Source organism: Quercus lobata, chromosome 12 (assembly GCF_001633185.2).
Source record: "Quercus lobata isolate SW786 chromosome 12, ValleyOak3.0 Primary Assembly, whole genome shotgun sequence".
Classification (NCBI taxonomy): Eukaryota; Viridiplantae; Streptophyta; class Magnoliopsida; order Fagales; family Fagaceae; genus Quercus; species Quercus lobata.
Window position 1 is genome coordinate 19,773,292 of NC_044915.1, and position 16,038 is coordinate 19,789,329.

The following is a 16,038-nucleotide window of genomic DNA, read 5'->3' on the forward strand; positions in this document are numbered from 1 at the left end:
GATTATTACATGGGAATAGGAATAAGTATTACAAAGAATATAATAAGTTGAAATGTAATAAGTATTACTATTCATTAATTTGGTGACCATTTAGGAATAAAATTCTGAATATGCATCCACAATTTAGTAGAGTATAAAAAGAAGGTGTAATTAAATTATTTTTAAATCAAATTTCCTAAAATACACTTATTTTAGGGTGTTCAAAATAGAGCTAATAATTAACAAGAAGGAAAATTTATTTTCTTTCCTTTAGAAGATGTGGCAAGTAATAGCCTTTTAGGAAATTTTTTTAAAAAGTTATTATATAAGATGAAGGAATAAATATTCAGTACTTTTGATAAGGAATAGTTATTCCTCATTTTAAAAAATAGTTATTCATAAGGAATAATCATTCATTGTAATAAGGGTAAATTGCAAATTACACCCCTGAAGTTTGGGGTTGACTTGATTTTACACCCCAAAGTTTCAAAAACTTGATTTTACACCCTGAAGTTTGGTTCCGTTAGCAATTCACCTCCCACGGTTAAGTTCTGCTGTTAAGTGACACATCATCATGCAGATGTGTTCTATTTTTGCCAAATAAGCTTCAAAACTATGTGTTTCAACTATGATCAAGAGAAGAGCTGGCAGTGGCACAAATCAAAACTATACGTTGTTTCAACCTAAAGTTAAAACAGAACCACGAACCCAGCTCTTCTGCTCTGCAACTTCTACCGTGAGTCAGTCCGTCGAAGGCTTCTCTTTAGCTCAGTAAGTCCACACGGCCAGGCCTCCCCTAACCACGAACCCAGCTCCTCCACTCGTGAGCCCATCAACCCAACCAGATGAGGTCGAATGCGGCTGTCACGGCTGCAACCACGGCGACAGCCAAAGCAACGGTTATTAGTTATCTTCAATTGGAAGGATTTTTATTTTTGAAGCCATATTTGTGAATTGATTGTTAAATTAGTTGCATTATATCAATTTATTATTTATGTATGTTGATTGGATGAATTCTATCGAATTTCCACCATAAACACATAATTTCAATAGAGAAGCAAGTTGCACAATGAATTTAAATCATATTTTAACAAATCAATCACCTAAATTTTTTTACAAAAACCCCACCAATCCCAATCAACAAAAACCCCAAAAATCTAAGACTTACAAAGGCCAAATCCGAAAAGAGGCACACGAGAAGAGCAGCTCACAAAGCTGGGGAAGTCTAGACGTCACCACCGAGGCCGCCTGAAGCCGTCACCATGGCCGCCGAGGCTGCCTGGAGCCGCCGCCATCGTCTGGGTTCACAAGAGCCGATGGGTTCGTGGGGATTGGGTTCGGTCTGTCTGGGTTCACAGGTGCAATCGGAGCTAGGGGAGGTCTGGCCGCGTGGGGCTCACCGAGCTGAAGAGAAGCCTTCAAAGGACTGACTCACAGTAGAAGTTGCAGAGCAGAGGAGCTGGGTTCCTGGGTTCTGTTTTGGATTTTAGAGTTAGGTCTTCATGGTGTCGTTTAAGTTAGATGCTAGTGTTTTAAGTAGTTTTGATGCTTATTTGGCAAAATTAGAATACATCAGCATGATGATGTGTCACTTAACAGCAGAATTTAACTATGGGGGGTGCATTGCTAACGAAACCAAACTTCAGGGTATAAAATCAAGTTTTTGAAACTTTGGGGTGTAAAATCCAGTCAACCCCAAACTTCAGTGGTGTAATTTGCAATTTACCCTTATAATAAAAATATAACCAAATAATCGAATAATTATATCATAAGAATATCTATTACATTATAATACCAATTATAACCTACCAAACGTAACCTTATAATTTTCTTTTGTTTATAACCCTACATTTCTTGTTTACAGCCTATTCGGTGTTTCCAAACGGCTCAAAATCCTTTTCCTCATCTATCTCCCCAAAAAAATAAAAATAAAAAACTACATTTTTATTTTTTACTTTATTCACCCTATGATAAAAAAGTTCCACTCTCATCGTGTAGTACACGTCACTGGATCTTGACACGTGTCAATCCCAAACGTTAATTTCTCTCAATTTCTCTCTCTTCCTCGTGCGAGTTTCAGAGCAGAGCAGCCATGGTGTCCAAAGCGAGCGACTCTGCCACCAAACTCAGAGTCAGTCTCTCTCTCTCTCTCTCTCTCTCTCTCCCCCTATGATTAATCACAATTCCGATGATTTTTCTTGAAACTCCTAATCCTTTTATTAGTTTTTTTTTTTTTAATCACGGTTTTGACCTCAATTACTTGAATTCCGCGAATCTCCATCATTTCAAATTTTCGAAATTTTGTTTAATCGTAGGGCTTTGCTTATATCGTAATTCTGCTCATACAAGCTCCGTTTTGTATGCCTAGAAATTAACTTTCTCAGCAGCCAAACAGAGCGTTAGGAAAACAATAACAGCCAGTTGAAAAGTGAAATTCTTGTATTAATTGTCTTCCTCTAATTTCTGTACAAATAAATATCATGTAATATGATCATTGTTGTTTGATAAATTTTTTTTAATTAAATAATTTTTCATTTATATATTGACAGAAATCAAGTGGTGAACAGTCAAGTGAAGCTCTTGGATCCTTGCCTTCTAAGATAAATCAGCTAAAGAAGAAAATTGAAGAGGACCGAATTGATTCAATTAAAGTAAGTAGTCTCATAATTCATGCAATTTTTTTTTTTTTTTTTTTTTAACTTTTAAGTCCTATGAGTTTCTTATTATAATCTAGGAAGCACTAACACTTCATTTAGGAAGCACTGACAATTCATTTAAAGTGCCTACTCGTGTCCGTGCTGGGGTCGTACTGTCCGTTTCATGTTATAATTTTTCAGAAATGACTCATTTTCCTCTTCGCACTTCCTAGATTATAATGCTCTTGTTTTACTTGCCTGATTAATATTATTTTTGTTGGTATTGTTGTTGCACATAGAATAGTCCACCTTTTTTCTAGTAACATTTTGGACTAGCAAGTGTAAACTCAATTTCTTTAAAAAAATTTCATCTTCCTTTTATTTTTATTTGAAGTTGTTTTTTGATTTAGAAAAATCGATATCCAATTCCAATCTTTTTCACTTGTATACTATACCCTTTTTTTATATTTCATAGTATGATTGATTTGAATCGTGCCTTGGATCGCAAGTTTTTATTGGAAATGTTGTTGCTCGTTTTGACTGTATTAATAGCATGTATGTCTTTGGCTTAGGTTTACATATTAGTTAACTGATGGAGACTTAGAAGCCTGCTTTTGCACATGTTGCTGGCCAATTTGCTACTAACTCCTACTTATTTCTTGCGTAGGAAAAAATTGAGAAGAATCGAAGGAAGCTAGAAAGTCATGTTGCTCAGATTGTATTAGCAACATCAAGAAAAGATGTTTCACTTTTGGAGAATGGGGTTGATAAAATGCTTTCTTCAAGAACCGAACGCCCTCTCTATATGTTTAATGGATTTGCACATGGAGTGGGAGATAAGGACTATATTAACGGTCATGAAGTGGTATTATCAACAAATACCAAGCTTCCATATGTTGAGAAGTTACCACCTTATACAACTTGGATATTTTTGGACAGGTATGAGGAAGTTATTCCTCTCCATTTGGGTTTACTGGATTGAACATTTGATTTGCATATATTTGTTTAGTGCTCTTCTTTATGACCTTTTTTTTTTTTTTTTAAATAAATATCTTTATAAGTAAGAAACAAGGAATCATATGGGGAACAGAATAAATATGATTTCTTCTATTGCTAATGACCTCTAGTTCAAATGGAACCTCCTCCCCTTGTAAGAGCAAGGTGGAGGCACTGGAGGGTGAGGATATGGGTTCATGACCTATTTCTTCTATCATTTTTTTCATACAAAGATTTAATTTCTGCTCCTCTTATCTTAAACTTGTTGCACACAGCGCAGAAATCAGAGAATGGCTGAAGACCAGTCAGTGGTTGGGAGAAGACGTATCTACTATGATCAACATGGTGGCGAAGCACTGGTTTGTAGTGACAGTGAGGATGACACTCAAGAACCTGAGGAAGAGAAGCATGAATTTTGTGAGGGTGAAGATCGTATTCTGATGTAAGTATAAATGAGATGCTAGACTTTCAAAGGAGATACATTGTTTCTAAATATAAATCAATAGAGTTTGGTGTTCCATCTTGTTAGAGAAAGGTCTTAGCGTGGCATCCTTGTACAAAGCGAGTTCATTCTTGTCATATTCTTGGAATTTTTCAGATAATGACAGTCCTCCCGTGGAGAGAATGTTTTGAGTGTAAACATATATCAAAGTTAGAATTGAGACCAAAAAAGAAAATTGAAGGGCTAAATGTCATGTTGTCAATGTCCCTTCATACTGTGACATTGAAACTCCTATTTTTTGCTGACATTTACTTTATGGAACTCAGATTTTTGACTTGCTTCTGCAGTCTCCCAGGCAGAAGAGGCATATATTGACCATCAACTATTTTTAATGCTTGCTTTTATATACTCGCCATGCTTGTATAGTCATAAAATTCCAACTTTTTTAGTATACGGTTAAGAGTTTTAATTTTTTCTGTACTATACTCTTTTTTTAATCTTTTAATGTTCAATTTCGCAGGATGGCTTTGAAGGAGCATGGGCAAGGTGAGGAAGTAGTGAACATTGTGAGCCAGTTTATTGGAGGCACCACTTTGGAAATCCAGGTTGATTATTATTTTTGGAGGATGGTTGAAGTTTCTTGATTCTTTATTTGAAACATGATTAGCACTATATGAATTTGTAGCAAGCGTCTTTCTATTTCTAAGTGCTGTAATTGTGTTTGAAAATGCAGGAACGGTTTGACACACTCAAGAAGTATCAAGAGAAACATGACCAAAACTCCAAAGACTTTGGGGAATCTGATAGGGCCATGTGTTTGGACAAGAGCCTTAATGCTGCTTTAGATTCTTTTGATAACCTTTTCTGTCGTCGCTGTATGGTATGTGGTCTTTAGACCATTTCTCATCTTTATTATTTGCTAAAGAGAATCATTGGTGTTGCTGTGTCTGATAGAAGCCTTGAATTGCTTCAACATACATGCTGATCTGCTTGCACCTATCCAACAGCTATTTGACTGCAGGCTGCATGGCTGTTCTCAACCTTTAATCTATCCTGTAAGCAGCAGCATTATTCATTGCTTCTGCACTAATTATGAAGTTTGTTACATTCATTTATATGACCAGAGGCTTTGCTTGACAGAGTGAAAAACAGTCATGCTGGTCTGAACATGAAGAAGACAGGACACCTTGCAGTGCTCAGTGTTACCTTCAGGTATGAATCTTTTTCCCTTTTTGAGTGTTTTTAGTAAGCTACTAGTCCATGTGTGAGAGACCTCTCTCTCTCTCTCTCTCTCTCTTGTGAATATTGGATAATCTTATTTTCTTTTACACTCAAAGATAGCAGCCACCTAATTTACACTTGGTGCCACCTTGCAAATGGTTAGGAATGGACTCCACAGGTAGTTTATTAATAAGAACATGTTCAATTTGTTGTATATTTTGCAGTTATATATGTTTATCTGTGAGTATATTTTATATGCAAACATATTTAACAAATTTGGCTGGAGTTTTTCTCCTGAATGGAACAACATGCAATGGCAATTTTATTCAATATAGGAGGCCATGGTTTTACTAAGCACTATTGTTTCTAGGGTTGATTAGGTGTAAAAGTTGTCATTGTGTACACAACAAGGTTTCTTATACGAGACACATACTTTTCTGTGTAACATCCATTATAATCCTACGTTTACAATCAAATTGCTTAAAAATTTTAAAGAAAAAATAAGTTTACCATCAAGATAGCTGCCTATTACTGAATTTGTAATAAATTTTTGTGCCCAACTCAACTCAACAGAGGGCTGGCTACAGAAACCCCTTCATGTCATTTATGTTTATTAGAAGCCTATTTGTTTTCATAATTATCATATGTGATTAATATTTTCTATGTGGGCTTCTGCCAGTCTTGTGTGGGAAAATTGCGAAGTCTGATTTTCATATCAAATTCTTGCAGTTTAGAGCTATCAAAGACTTGCCAGAAGGTTCGGCTATTAATGCATTGCAGAGGACTGAAAGTACAACTTCAGAACTGAGGGTTGGGACTCCTGTGTCCTCAAATGCTGAAGAAACAGGTGCTCGTGATGGCACAAAAATTATTCAGGATGAAAGATGTACTTCTGAAAAAGTAATGTGTGTTACTGCTGAAGCTGTTTGTAGTTCAGAAGCTGCTGCTTTGATTTCAGATACGTCTGTCACAGCAATAGACAACCAGAGTGTGGGAAAGCGCAAGGTCATGAAGCATACAGACACCGCACTACATGACTCAACATTGGTTTCTGATGATTTCCAGGGTTCCAATAAGAAACAGAAGAAATTATCAGCTTTGGATGTAGTAATTGCAACTAGTGAAGTTACTCCAGCTCTGGATCACACTTCAAGCGAACAAAGTGAAAGTCAAACAACCCCCAATAACTCTCTAAAAGAACCTGGTGAACATAATTCAATCAAATTTGTTACTTCTGGTGGTGCTTCCTTTGATAGGTCAGAGGACATTGTCAGAGATGAACCAAAAGACACCAGAAAAGCTCCTCAACTAGAATATTCATCCGATTCCATTGTGAGAAGCGCTGAAGGATTAGGTGGCTCTGAGTGGAAACCTATTGAGAAAGAACTGTATTTAAAGGGTATAGATATGTTTGGGAGAAACAGGTATGTGCATACTGTTTACAACATGCTATAATAATAAAATAGAATAAAGATATTAATAGTCTCTTTCTTTGGGATTAGTAACTGCAATCTTAATCACCATGTTGGCTTGTGATAAGTGGCACTTCATTGTCACTACCTCACTACCTGTACAATTTCTTCGAAGAACACAATATTTGGTTGACCAGTGATGTATAGTGCAGGATGTTGTGGTTACTTTTATTTTATCATCTGGTTTTCTGTGATGCGTTTTTTATTTTAGGGAGTATATCAGTCTCTTGTGCAGCATATGAAGTAATAATATATGTCATGAAATCATTGTGTTGTGACTGAAGTTTCCCTTACTTGATTATCTTTTTCTGGAACTAAATTTTGAAGAGAGGGGGGAAATCACCAGACACATGTAAAATAAATTATTGCTTGAGTAATTTAAAATTTTGCTTAAATCTGACAGAGCCAGATATTCCCGTGCGATTAACTTATCCCCTTCCCCTTCTTTTCTTTTTTCTTTTTTTATTGGAAGGGGGGGAGAGTGTTAATATTATTGACTAATCTCTTTGCATATCTTTTTCAGGCATAAATAACAGCACAGCAAACACAATTTACTTTCATATATGCTGCACCATCAATATTAGATATTTGTGTGGTATAAATCCTGAAATAAATCCATTGCAGTAGAGAAAGATGCCTCGTTGCACTTGTTGATTGCATTTGAAGGGTACGAAGGACATTGGCATTGGAATCTTAGATTCCTTAGGGATTTCCTTTACTGGGAGCTAGAAGAGTTGAATGAGCTGATGGACTTAATTAACTCCTAACAGAAGGGAATGCGGATTGTTTACTTTAGAATCTAGATGGGAAAGTGCAGTTTAGAGTTCAATCCTATTACGCATGTTTGAGACATGCACCTTTATCTACATTCCGTTGAAAAGGTGTTTGGGTAGTAAAGCTCTACGTAAGATTTTTTTTTTTTTTTTTGTTTGGATAGCAGCCTTGAATTCCATATTGACCGTAGATAAGTTAAATGGAAGCTAGAGGTTGTTAATAGGTGTATTATGTGTAATTGTAATTGTGAATCAGTTGAGCACCTGTTACTGCACAGTCCTCTAGCTAGAGAGCTGTGGTCATTTGCACATTGGGATAATTTGGGTGATGCCAAGCAAGGTGATTGATTTGATGACTGTCTGATGAGGGGTGTTTGGACGTTGGGATGTATGGAAAACTACTCTGCATGCATTATGTGGACCATTTCAACAAACAGAAGTCACCGGACTTTTGAGAATGAAGAGCAATCTATGCAAGATATTAAAACTTTGTTTGAATATTGTACTTCAATTGGGGGGGTGTCATGTAATTCCATTGTTGATTTTTTGGACCTAATGAGCGTCTGTTTGTAAATTCTTTTATGACTCGCTCCCATTTGAACGACCCTTCTTTCTAATAAAAAATAAATAAATACATAAATTTCTGAAATAAAAGGAGACCTTTCTTGAAAAACTCCCTGGATGATTACAAAGGTTCTGTATTTTTTCCCCCTTGCAGATGTCCAACTTAATAAACAGATTTAGATTTTCTTAAAATTATGGATATTTTTTTTCTTTTTAATTTTTTTCATGTGGGATACTGTTATCTTTTTCTATCAGTTTGCACTTAATAGACTCATGTTTTGCAGTTGCCTCATAGCCAGAAACTTACTTTCTGGCTTAAAAACTTGCATAGAGGTATCCAAATATATGCATGATTGGGGAGCTTCAATGCCTCACGGATCCATCACTGCACCAAGTTCATTTATGGAAGACAACACGAAAGCTGATATGGAATATACTGTAAGCAATCAATGTCTTTTCCTTGCTTGTTATTTTCATTTTGATTTATAGCTACTAGGTGAAGAAGTTGTTGTAGCCCTGGTGAGATTCAGAAACAGGTTGAACCATCACTGCCATACTAGCTGAGCAACAATGATATTCTTCTCCCATCATATTAGGCTTGTTTTGTCAATGTCTTCTGATTGACTTATGTAGAAGAAAGGGATTAGAAATGCCCTATATATGGTGTAGTCTGTGAGTTACTCATGTATTCAACATTTGGAGATTTCTTTAAACACAAAGGGGCTTGGCTTTTCACAACTGTAACACATACCTATCAAGGTTCAACCATGTGCAGTTAACAACTTGGTGGATTTAACATCAAATGATTTGGGTTAACCTTAAAGGACTATTATGTGCTTCAACTTCCTCGAGATTACCATAGTAACTATTATTTTCCTTCAGTTACAGGATTTATTTTTGTAATCTAGTCTATACACCTTCTAATTGATGAATCATTTGGAACAGTAGGCTGCCCTTGACAAGAATGGGTGACAGATGATCAAACTAGCTTGATTGCTGCAAGTTTCTTTTGAATTTTATTCTGCAGTTGCTTGTGAACCTGTTATCATCGGTTCTAGGCTTTAGCCATTGGAGCCTCATGGCTTTGCAACATCATGGCTTTGCAACATAGAACCCTAATTTCTTTTATTTTGTATTCTCTTGTGTTAGGACCCAGATATTCCAGCAAGGTCACGGCTGCTTCGTAGAAGGGGCAAGACACGGAAGCTTAAATATTCTTGGAAATCTGCTGGCCACCCATCAATTTGGAAAAGAATTGCCGATGGAAAAAACCAATCTTGTAAGCAATATACCCCGTGTGGATGCCAGTCTATGTGTGGAAAGCAATGCTCTTGTCTACATAATGGAACTTGCTGTGAAAAATATTGTGGGTATGTTGATTTTTTTTTTTCATATGTAGCTGTTAAAGCAAATTATAGCAATAAAACCAGTGAGTGAGATTTTTCATTTTATTATCGTGGACCATGGCAAATAATTTTCCAAGTAAAATATATGTGATGTATAGATGGTTCAGCTAGCAGCTGAACTTATGCCCCTCCCCCACTCCCAAAGCCCTCTCTTCCTTTTTGCAAAAGAAAACCCTGTTGCCAAAGTGGTTATTACAAATGAATTTTAAAATTATGTCCAGCTTAGCAGGATACAATTGGAACCACCACACATTTTCTAGGTGAAATAACTAGACATTGTTTCGCTTACCAAAAATAGAGAGCCTGCTGGTGAAGGTCTCTTGAGGGTTCTTCCAAATAAATTGTAAACTATGTGCAGAGCAGCAGGCGATACATGTTTTACAAGTTGATTGGAATGAGACACATGACACAACATGTGCAATGGATAGATTTTTAAGTGAACTACATAGTTGTTAATAAATTGTAAAAGAAGAACATGTCAACTCTCCCCTTGGACCCAAAAAAGTTACTTATATGACTTGAATGGTCAAACAGATATCATGCAGCCCGCATCAAGTAGATTTTTTTATGCTAGGTATAATGTTTTCAGTAAATCATTTATCAGGATTCAAATTGTGCTTATTAAAAATTTCATTAGTTGCGTTTGATTTCAAATTTACCTGATGTGTATTGATTGCGTAGGTTTATTCTCTGCTGAGTTAAAGTTTCACTAGTTGTATTTATGAACCTGAAAAATGAAATGAAATAGAATTTTTATAAATGTTTCAGGTGCTCAAAGAGCTGCAAAAATCGGTTCAGGGGATGTCACTGTGCAAAGAGTCAGTGCAGAAGTCGGCAATGCCCATGCTTTGCTGCTGGACGCGAATGTGACCCAGATGTTTGCCGAAATTGCTGGGTTAGGTAACGAGTTTCATATATTCGATGTTGATACTTCACTGATGTGGGATTGGCCTTTCTCCATTAAACATTGTGAACTTGGTTTATGTCTGTTAAAGCTAAAAAAAAAAAAAAAAAAAAAAAAAAAAAAAAAAAAAACACATATAAGGAATTTTCTTAACCTCAATAAGCCAGAAAATGAATTTTTTTTTTCACCTTTTAGCACATCTCAACTACTTTAGAATCTCATTTATGCAATTCATAAATTACTTTATTCCTTTTTGGTATCTGTTAACCAGTTTAGCATGTTTCCTTGGTTTACAATTCTTCTTACCTCTGTATCAGATGCCAGTCTGGATGAGTTTCCTATGCTTTTTTTTTTTTTTTTTTTTTACAATTGCATATAGAGTTGCATGAGATTTAGGTTTTGTAATAACCATTTCTGCCTGTCTAAATTTAGTCTCATTTGATGTAGTTTTTGTATCTTTTGTGGCGTTTTAAAATCACATATTTGATGCAGTTGTGGAGATGGTTCATTAGGTGAGCCAGCCAAGCGAGGAGATGGCCAATGTGGAAATATGAGGCTCCTTCTAAGGCAACAGCAAAGAGTGAGCAATTCCTAGTGTTTAGGACCATCTTCATAATCAAAATGAATAAAAAAGATGTGACTGAACCATAACTTACTTTTCCTCCTCTTTGATATCCAGATACTCTTGGCAAAGTCTGATGTTGCTGGATGGGGTGCATTTTTGAAGGTGAAAAGATGAATCATCTTCCTTTTTTTTTTTTCTTTTTTTTCTCGGTAACTTCTAGCTAATTTGACTTTCTTTCTTTTTTTGCCAAGTCTCCTCACTGTATTGGATGATGAAATTGCAGAATGCTGTGAACAAAAATGATTATCTTGGAGAGTATACTGGTGAATTGATCTCCCATAGAGAAGCAGATAAGCGGGGGAAAATCTATGATCGTGCAAATTCATCATTTCTTTTCGACTTAAATGATCAAGCAAGTTACCTTTATTGTTTAGTATCTTTGCAAGTCTCTGGTGTTTGGTAGAAGAGTTTGAATAATATTGTTTGAGTGTTTTTGATATGCATGTGGGTGAAAAAGTGTGTGGAAATGTGTGTAAGTGTGTTTGAAATGTGAAAAATGTTGCTCAAGTAAGGCTACCAAACAGGCCCAAAAGTTGATTTCTGCCTCATAACAGCTTACTGGCCCTTTTTCCGTCATCAACAGGTTGGATAATATTTGTTATTGTTGGATGTCATTTTTAAAAGAAAATGACTTCAGCAGAAAAGTTTTGATGCAGACTTTTTCCTGCAACTTCCCTTGCCTGCTTTTGCTCAGTGACTATGTTGGAAGGGCTGTTGATTGTAGATTACATTAGGCTTCTGTTTTTCAAATTAATATAAAATATTGGGATCTACAAAGGAAAAGTTTATATCACAACACAGGTATCCTGTCATGCAATTGGAGGTTTGTGCAAGAGATGCCCCTTACACAAAAAACAACTTAGCTCTGAATTAAAATTGAAGTGCTGCCCTTATACTGTTTCATTCTCTCATTCCCTCTTTCTCTATTTGCTTTGCTTGGTGTCTTCATAATCAAACTTGCCATGTGTAGCAAAATATAAGACATTGTAGCTTGAAACTCTTAATTTATAATGTCTTAAATCTCAAAGCAGTTGCTCTTTGTTCACAGTTTGTCCTTGATGCTTACCGCAAAGGAGACAAGCTGAAATTTGCAAACCATTCATCAAACCCTAATTGCTATGCAAAGGTATGTGACTTTTATTGACTTCCCTGTTGAATTAGTTCCGGCTGGATTTGCTTATACATTGGCTTTTACAGGTAATGTTGGTCGCGGGAGATCATCGAGTAGGCATTTTTGCGAAGGAGCATATTGAAGCTAGTGAGGAGCTCTTCTATGATTATCGTTATGGGCCAGACCAAGCACCTGCATGGGCTCGTAAGCCGGAGGGCTCCAAGAGGGATGAATCATCAGTTTCTCAAGGCAGAGCAAAGAAATACCAATCTCATTAGCCATTGGCCTGGATCAGGATGTACATATCACTGGTCATCTTTCTGGTTACCAGTCAAAGGTCTCTTTATATCTGTGACACTTACCAAGAAAAGAGAATCTCTGCATGAGGAGGCTCCAAGAAATTATGCAAGCATTTATACATATTAATGTGCTCTAGAATTAGACACGACATAGGTCGGGCAATAAGATTTCATAGGAATAAGGATAAATTGTTATTGTGCGGGTAATAAGCTAAAGTTGATCTAGCAGTTTAAGCATTACACGCAATAGGTAGAGTTTGACAATTCTATTGGAGGTCTATTTTATTGTTAATTTAATATTCAAGATCATCATCATATAAAGTTGATTATAGATTATGCAGTTTACCATAGATTTTAGTTGCATTGATATTTCCAGATTTGAATTGCGGTCACAATAGGTAAAAAAGGCGAATATATCAAAATCAAAAGTGTATGTGTAGTACCTATTTGGAACGGTAATTATTGGGCGGTTCATAAGCTGGATGTGCCAAAATTGCAGAGGATCAGCTCTATATATAATGATGATATTTTCGTTGTTCCAATAACATGAATCTCAAGGAAGACAGTTTGCATTTCTACAATACACCTCAGAAGAATTTTAAAAAATACATAAAATATACAAGCTAGCCAACAAAGACCAGACGGGTAAAAAATTGTAAGAAATAAAGATAGGTTTAGTATCGATTAGATTGCAAAAGAAAATACAAAATCTCATTCCATGTATCAGGAACACCCGGAAGACACCAATGACTGCAATCTTGAATGTTTGAAGAGGAGCGCTTCCCTGATTTTCCTCCATATATAGATGGATGGCCATCTATCCTATATCCTGACAAATTAGTAATATCCAAGAAAGTAACAGGAGTTTTCATATTCTTTATGACCTCCTCTACAATAATATTCTTCTCTGAATAACTGATGCTTGGAGTTCCATTGAGAGGTTGAGTAGCTTCCATACAATGCCCACCTGAATTCCATTCACCTCCCCTATTTGCATTGATTCATACACTACTCAGCAACTGGCATGAAGGAATCCAAAAACTAACATCATTGTTACTAGCTGTGTATAAGGGCAAACCTGAAATGTGAAGGTGCCGAACTTCGAAAAAAAACTTGGGTTTTTCGAGGATTGATGTGCCTATCAACCCATGATGCCCAAGTCATCAGAGCTCTCCTAAAAGCCGTTGAAACATCAAGCCTAGGATGAACTTGATTCCCTTCCTGGTAGTAATTGATCCTATTATAAGACTTACAGATGTTACAAACAATGATAGACATGAAAACAGCATCCTCTATAATTCACATGCGCATGATTACAACTTGCATCAGTTTAGTGAAACAAACCAACTATAAAGAAAACAAAATTTCAAGAAATTCAGTGGAAGTCCATAAACAGCATCTTACATTTAAACCATCCTTAAATGTTGAATGCACATGAAAATCATCTCAACGATGAAGCATAGCCATAGTTATGCTTTCTTTAAAATAAAAAGATAAGAATGAATGGTTCTTAAACATATATACATATGACTAGAAAGGTTGAATCTCGAAATGCAGCACATATCAGCCTAGGTCTTAAAAGGCTAATAATACAAGAATGGCACTTACCCTGTTTTTGTTTTGTAATGTGTCCACCAATGTGCAGTATTGAAAACCAATATATCAGCTCCTCTCCATCTGGATGTACCACGATCGATACTATCAATTCTCAAGGTCTGTATCCTCTTATGGCCTAATCTAGCCTTGGCCTCATGAACTAAAAAATGTGTCGCATAGTATTCAACCGTACACCTATAATCCTGCCAAAAAAAAAAAACCCTCAAATCAACTACTCCAAATTCTCACAAATAGAAAGGTAAGAGATCAAAGAAGTTCTGAAGAATTACCATAAATTTGATACTATAATCTCCCTTCTCTTTGGTAATTCTCCGCCTACGGGTCTCATAGACCCTCTTTGGATCTTTAATAGCTCCCATTAGCATACACAGCATGGATTCCCATTGATTCCTATTGATCGAATCGCCCACAAAAACTAGCCTCTTCCCTCTTATCAATTCCAGCATTTTTGTTGCATTGAACCTATAGCACAAGCCCACACCAGGAACCCACTACCTCAAAATTGAGTTATTTTTGTCTTAAGTACATCTACTCTAGATAAAAACATAAACTCGACCCTAATTTCATTTACATCTAAATTACAATTGCAGTTAAGGCTAAAAAAGAAGAAACAAGTTAGTACCTTGGAATTTCACAATCGTGCGGTTGCCATCTCCACTTCATGTAGTTTTTGTCCAATCTTCCATTACCCTCACAGTTAAAACCTTCATCTATGAAAGGACATGAACCATTTGTGTACAAAGGATAGCTCTCATCATAAACCCACCTCCCTTTTGTCAAATCACAATCTTTTACTCTCTTCAGTCCAACCTTCTCTCTAATTGAAACTCCATTGTTATCAGATGAAATTGCAACAGTGCTCTTCTCTTCACTCATCTGACTACTTGGAACTTCAATTTTCTCAGAAATAGTCTCAGGTATACTCTCTTGCAGTGTTGTCAAATTACCATCTACACCATCACTTTTGCTTTCTCCATCTACTAGAACTCCAGGCCCATCTTCCTCTCTCTGTAACCCACTAAAAACCGAAGTCGAAGCAAACCCAGAGGCATTTTCAAGACTACTATAATGGGTATCTATCAAAGTTGAATCTTTCTCACCAGTTACTGAAAAATTTCCTCTGAGAGAAGATAAAGACTGAACAGTTACGGGTCTGAGACCCAAACTGAGGGAGGATTTATTGTACTGGAAATGGATCTCTTGGCGAAATGAAGGGGTGGCTTTGATGACCCAAAGGGTAAAAAAGGTGAAGAAGATGACAGAGGTAGAGATAGTGAAAGAAAAGACCAATAGTCTTGTGGGTTTAAAGGAGAAACTTCTCTGTTTTTCCATTTATGCCTTTTAGTTTAGTTTAGTTTCTCACCTTGGAGTGATATAAGGATTATAGACATACAGTAGATAAGAACGCTTTTTTTTTTGAGAATCGATAAGAATGCTTTTTTAGGACAAGACATTAGGGTTTGGTTGTGCTAGGACGCATGCATGTGATTGATGCTGAAGAAGGAATAAAAAAAAATTAAAAAAACCAAGAGCCAGCAAAACATACGGGACCCTGTTTGCTCTAGAAGCCGGTTGAGCATGAAGCAGGTGATGCGAAACAGGGAAAGTGTGAGACCAACATAAGTGTGGGACCAACATATCCTCCAGCTTTTTAATTTTCTTTTTTCTTTTTATATTTTGTTGTTCTGTTCTTTCCACGTGGATCATAGAGTATAGAAATGGAAAAGCTACCTAAGCAAAGACTTTTGGGTTAATATGCCTTAAAGGTGATGTGCGAGTATCATTATTCATTGCTCTCGAGTTGATCAAAGCAGACTATTCGTTCTTGTTCAACTGTTGTTTCTAAAGGTATTATATTTTTTTTAAGAAAAATGTTAGAACACAATTTTTGCCATAATTTTCTCATATGACAAATTGTGATTGAAGTAGAAATAATAAGTTTACAATTCCACTAGTTACAACTTACCAAATGAACAAGTTGTAAAAAAAGTTG

General features: G+C 36.2%; 2 protein-coding genes across 3 annotated transcripts; one reads left to right on the plus strand and one right to left on the minus strand.

Moving 5' to 3' along the window:
• The first annotated feature begins 2,003 nt into the window (after window positions 1-2,003).
• On the plus strand, window positions 2,004-12,778 carry LOC115972544 (histone-lysine N-methyltransferase EZA1). Of its 2 annotated transcripts, XM_031092867.1 has the most exons (17): window positions 2,004-2,110; window positions 2,529-2,630; window positions 3,283-3,554; window positions 3,892-4,053; window positions 4,574-4,658; window positions 4,787-4,933; window positions 5,061-5,108; window positions 5,194-5,265; window positions 6,004-6,698; window positions 8,368-8,521; window positions 9,233-9,453; window positions 10,258-10,389; window positions 10,886-10,973; window positions 11,073-11,120; window positions 11,242-11,370; window positions 12,067-12,144; window positions 12,216-12,778. In XM_031092867.1, the coding sequence occupies exons 1-17, from the start codon at window positions 2,072-2,074 to the stop codon at window positions 12,405-12,407; spliced, it is 2,664 nt and encodes an 887-aa protein (XP_030948727.1). In that variant the 5' UTR covers window positions 2,004-2,071; the 3' UTR covers window positions 12,408-12,778. The 2 variants fall into 2 exon arrangements, with proteins under 2 accessions (XP_030948727.1, XP_030948728.1); XM_031092868.1 differs by lacking the exons at window positions 2,004-2,110; window positions 2,529-2,630 and having other exon boundaries at window positions 3,462-3,554; window positions 3,887-4,053.
• A 160-nt stretch (window positions 12,779-12,938) lies between these two features.
• Window positions 12,939-15,655, minus strand: LOC115972545 (protein trichome birefringence-like 6). The gene is made up of 5 exons (XM_031092869.1): window positions 14,668-15,655; window positions 14,315-14,507; window positions 14,037-14,227; window positions 13,507-13,665; window positions 12,939-13,415 (listed from the first exon to the last, which is right to left on the minus strand). Exons 1-5 carry the CDS (start codon window positions 15,375-15,377, stop codon window positions 13,103-13,105), a joined length of 1,566 nt encoding a protein of 521 aa, XP_030948729.1. The 5' UTR covers window positions 15,378-15,655; the 3' UTR covers window positions 12,939-13,102.
• Between the last annotated feature and the right edge of the window lie 383 nt (window positions 15,656-16,038).

Coding starts and splice junctions, on each gene's coding strand:
- LOC115972544 (XM_031092867.1), top strand. CDS start 2,072: ATGGTGTCCAAAGCGAGCGACTCTGCCACCAAACTCAGA. Junction 4,659..4,786: donor GCACCACTTTGGAAATCCAG/GTTGATTATTAT, acceptor TTGAAAATGCAG/GAACGGTTTGACACACTCAA. Junction 5,109..5,193: donor CTCAACCTTTAATCTATCCT/GTAAGCAGCAGC, acceptor TTTGCTTGACAG/AGTGAAAAACAGTCATGCTG.
- LOC115972545 (XM_031092869.1), bottom strand. CDS start 15,377: ATGGAAAAACAGAGAAGTTTCTCCTTTAAACCCACAAGACTATTGGTC. Junction 14,508..14,667: donor CACGATTGTGAAATTCCAAG/GTACTAACTTGT, acceptor CTTGTGCTATAG/GTTCAATGCAACAAAAATGC. Junction 13,416..13,506: donor TCGGCACCTTCACATTTCAG/GTTTGCCCTTAT, acceptor CAATGCAAATAG/GGGAGGTGAATGGAATTCAG.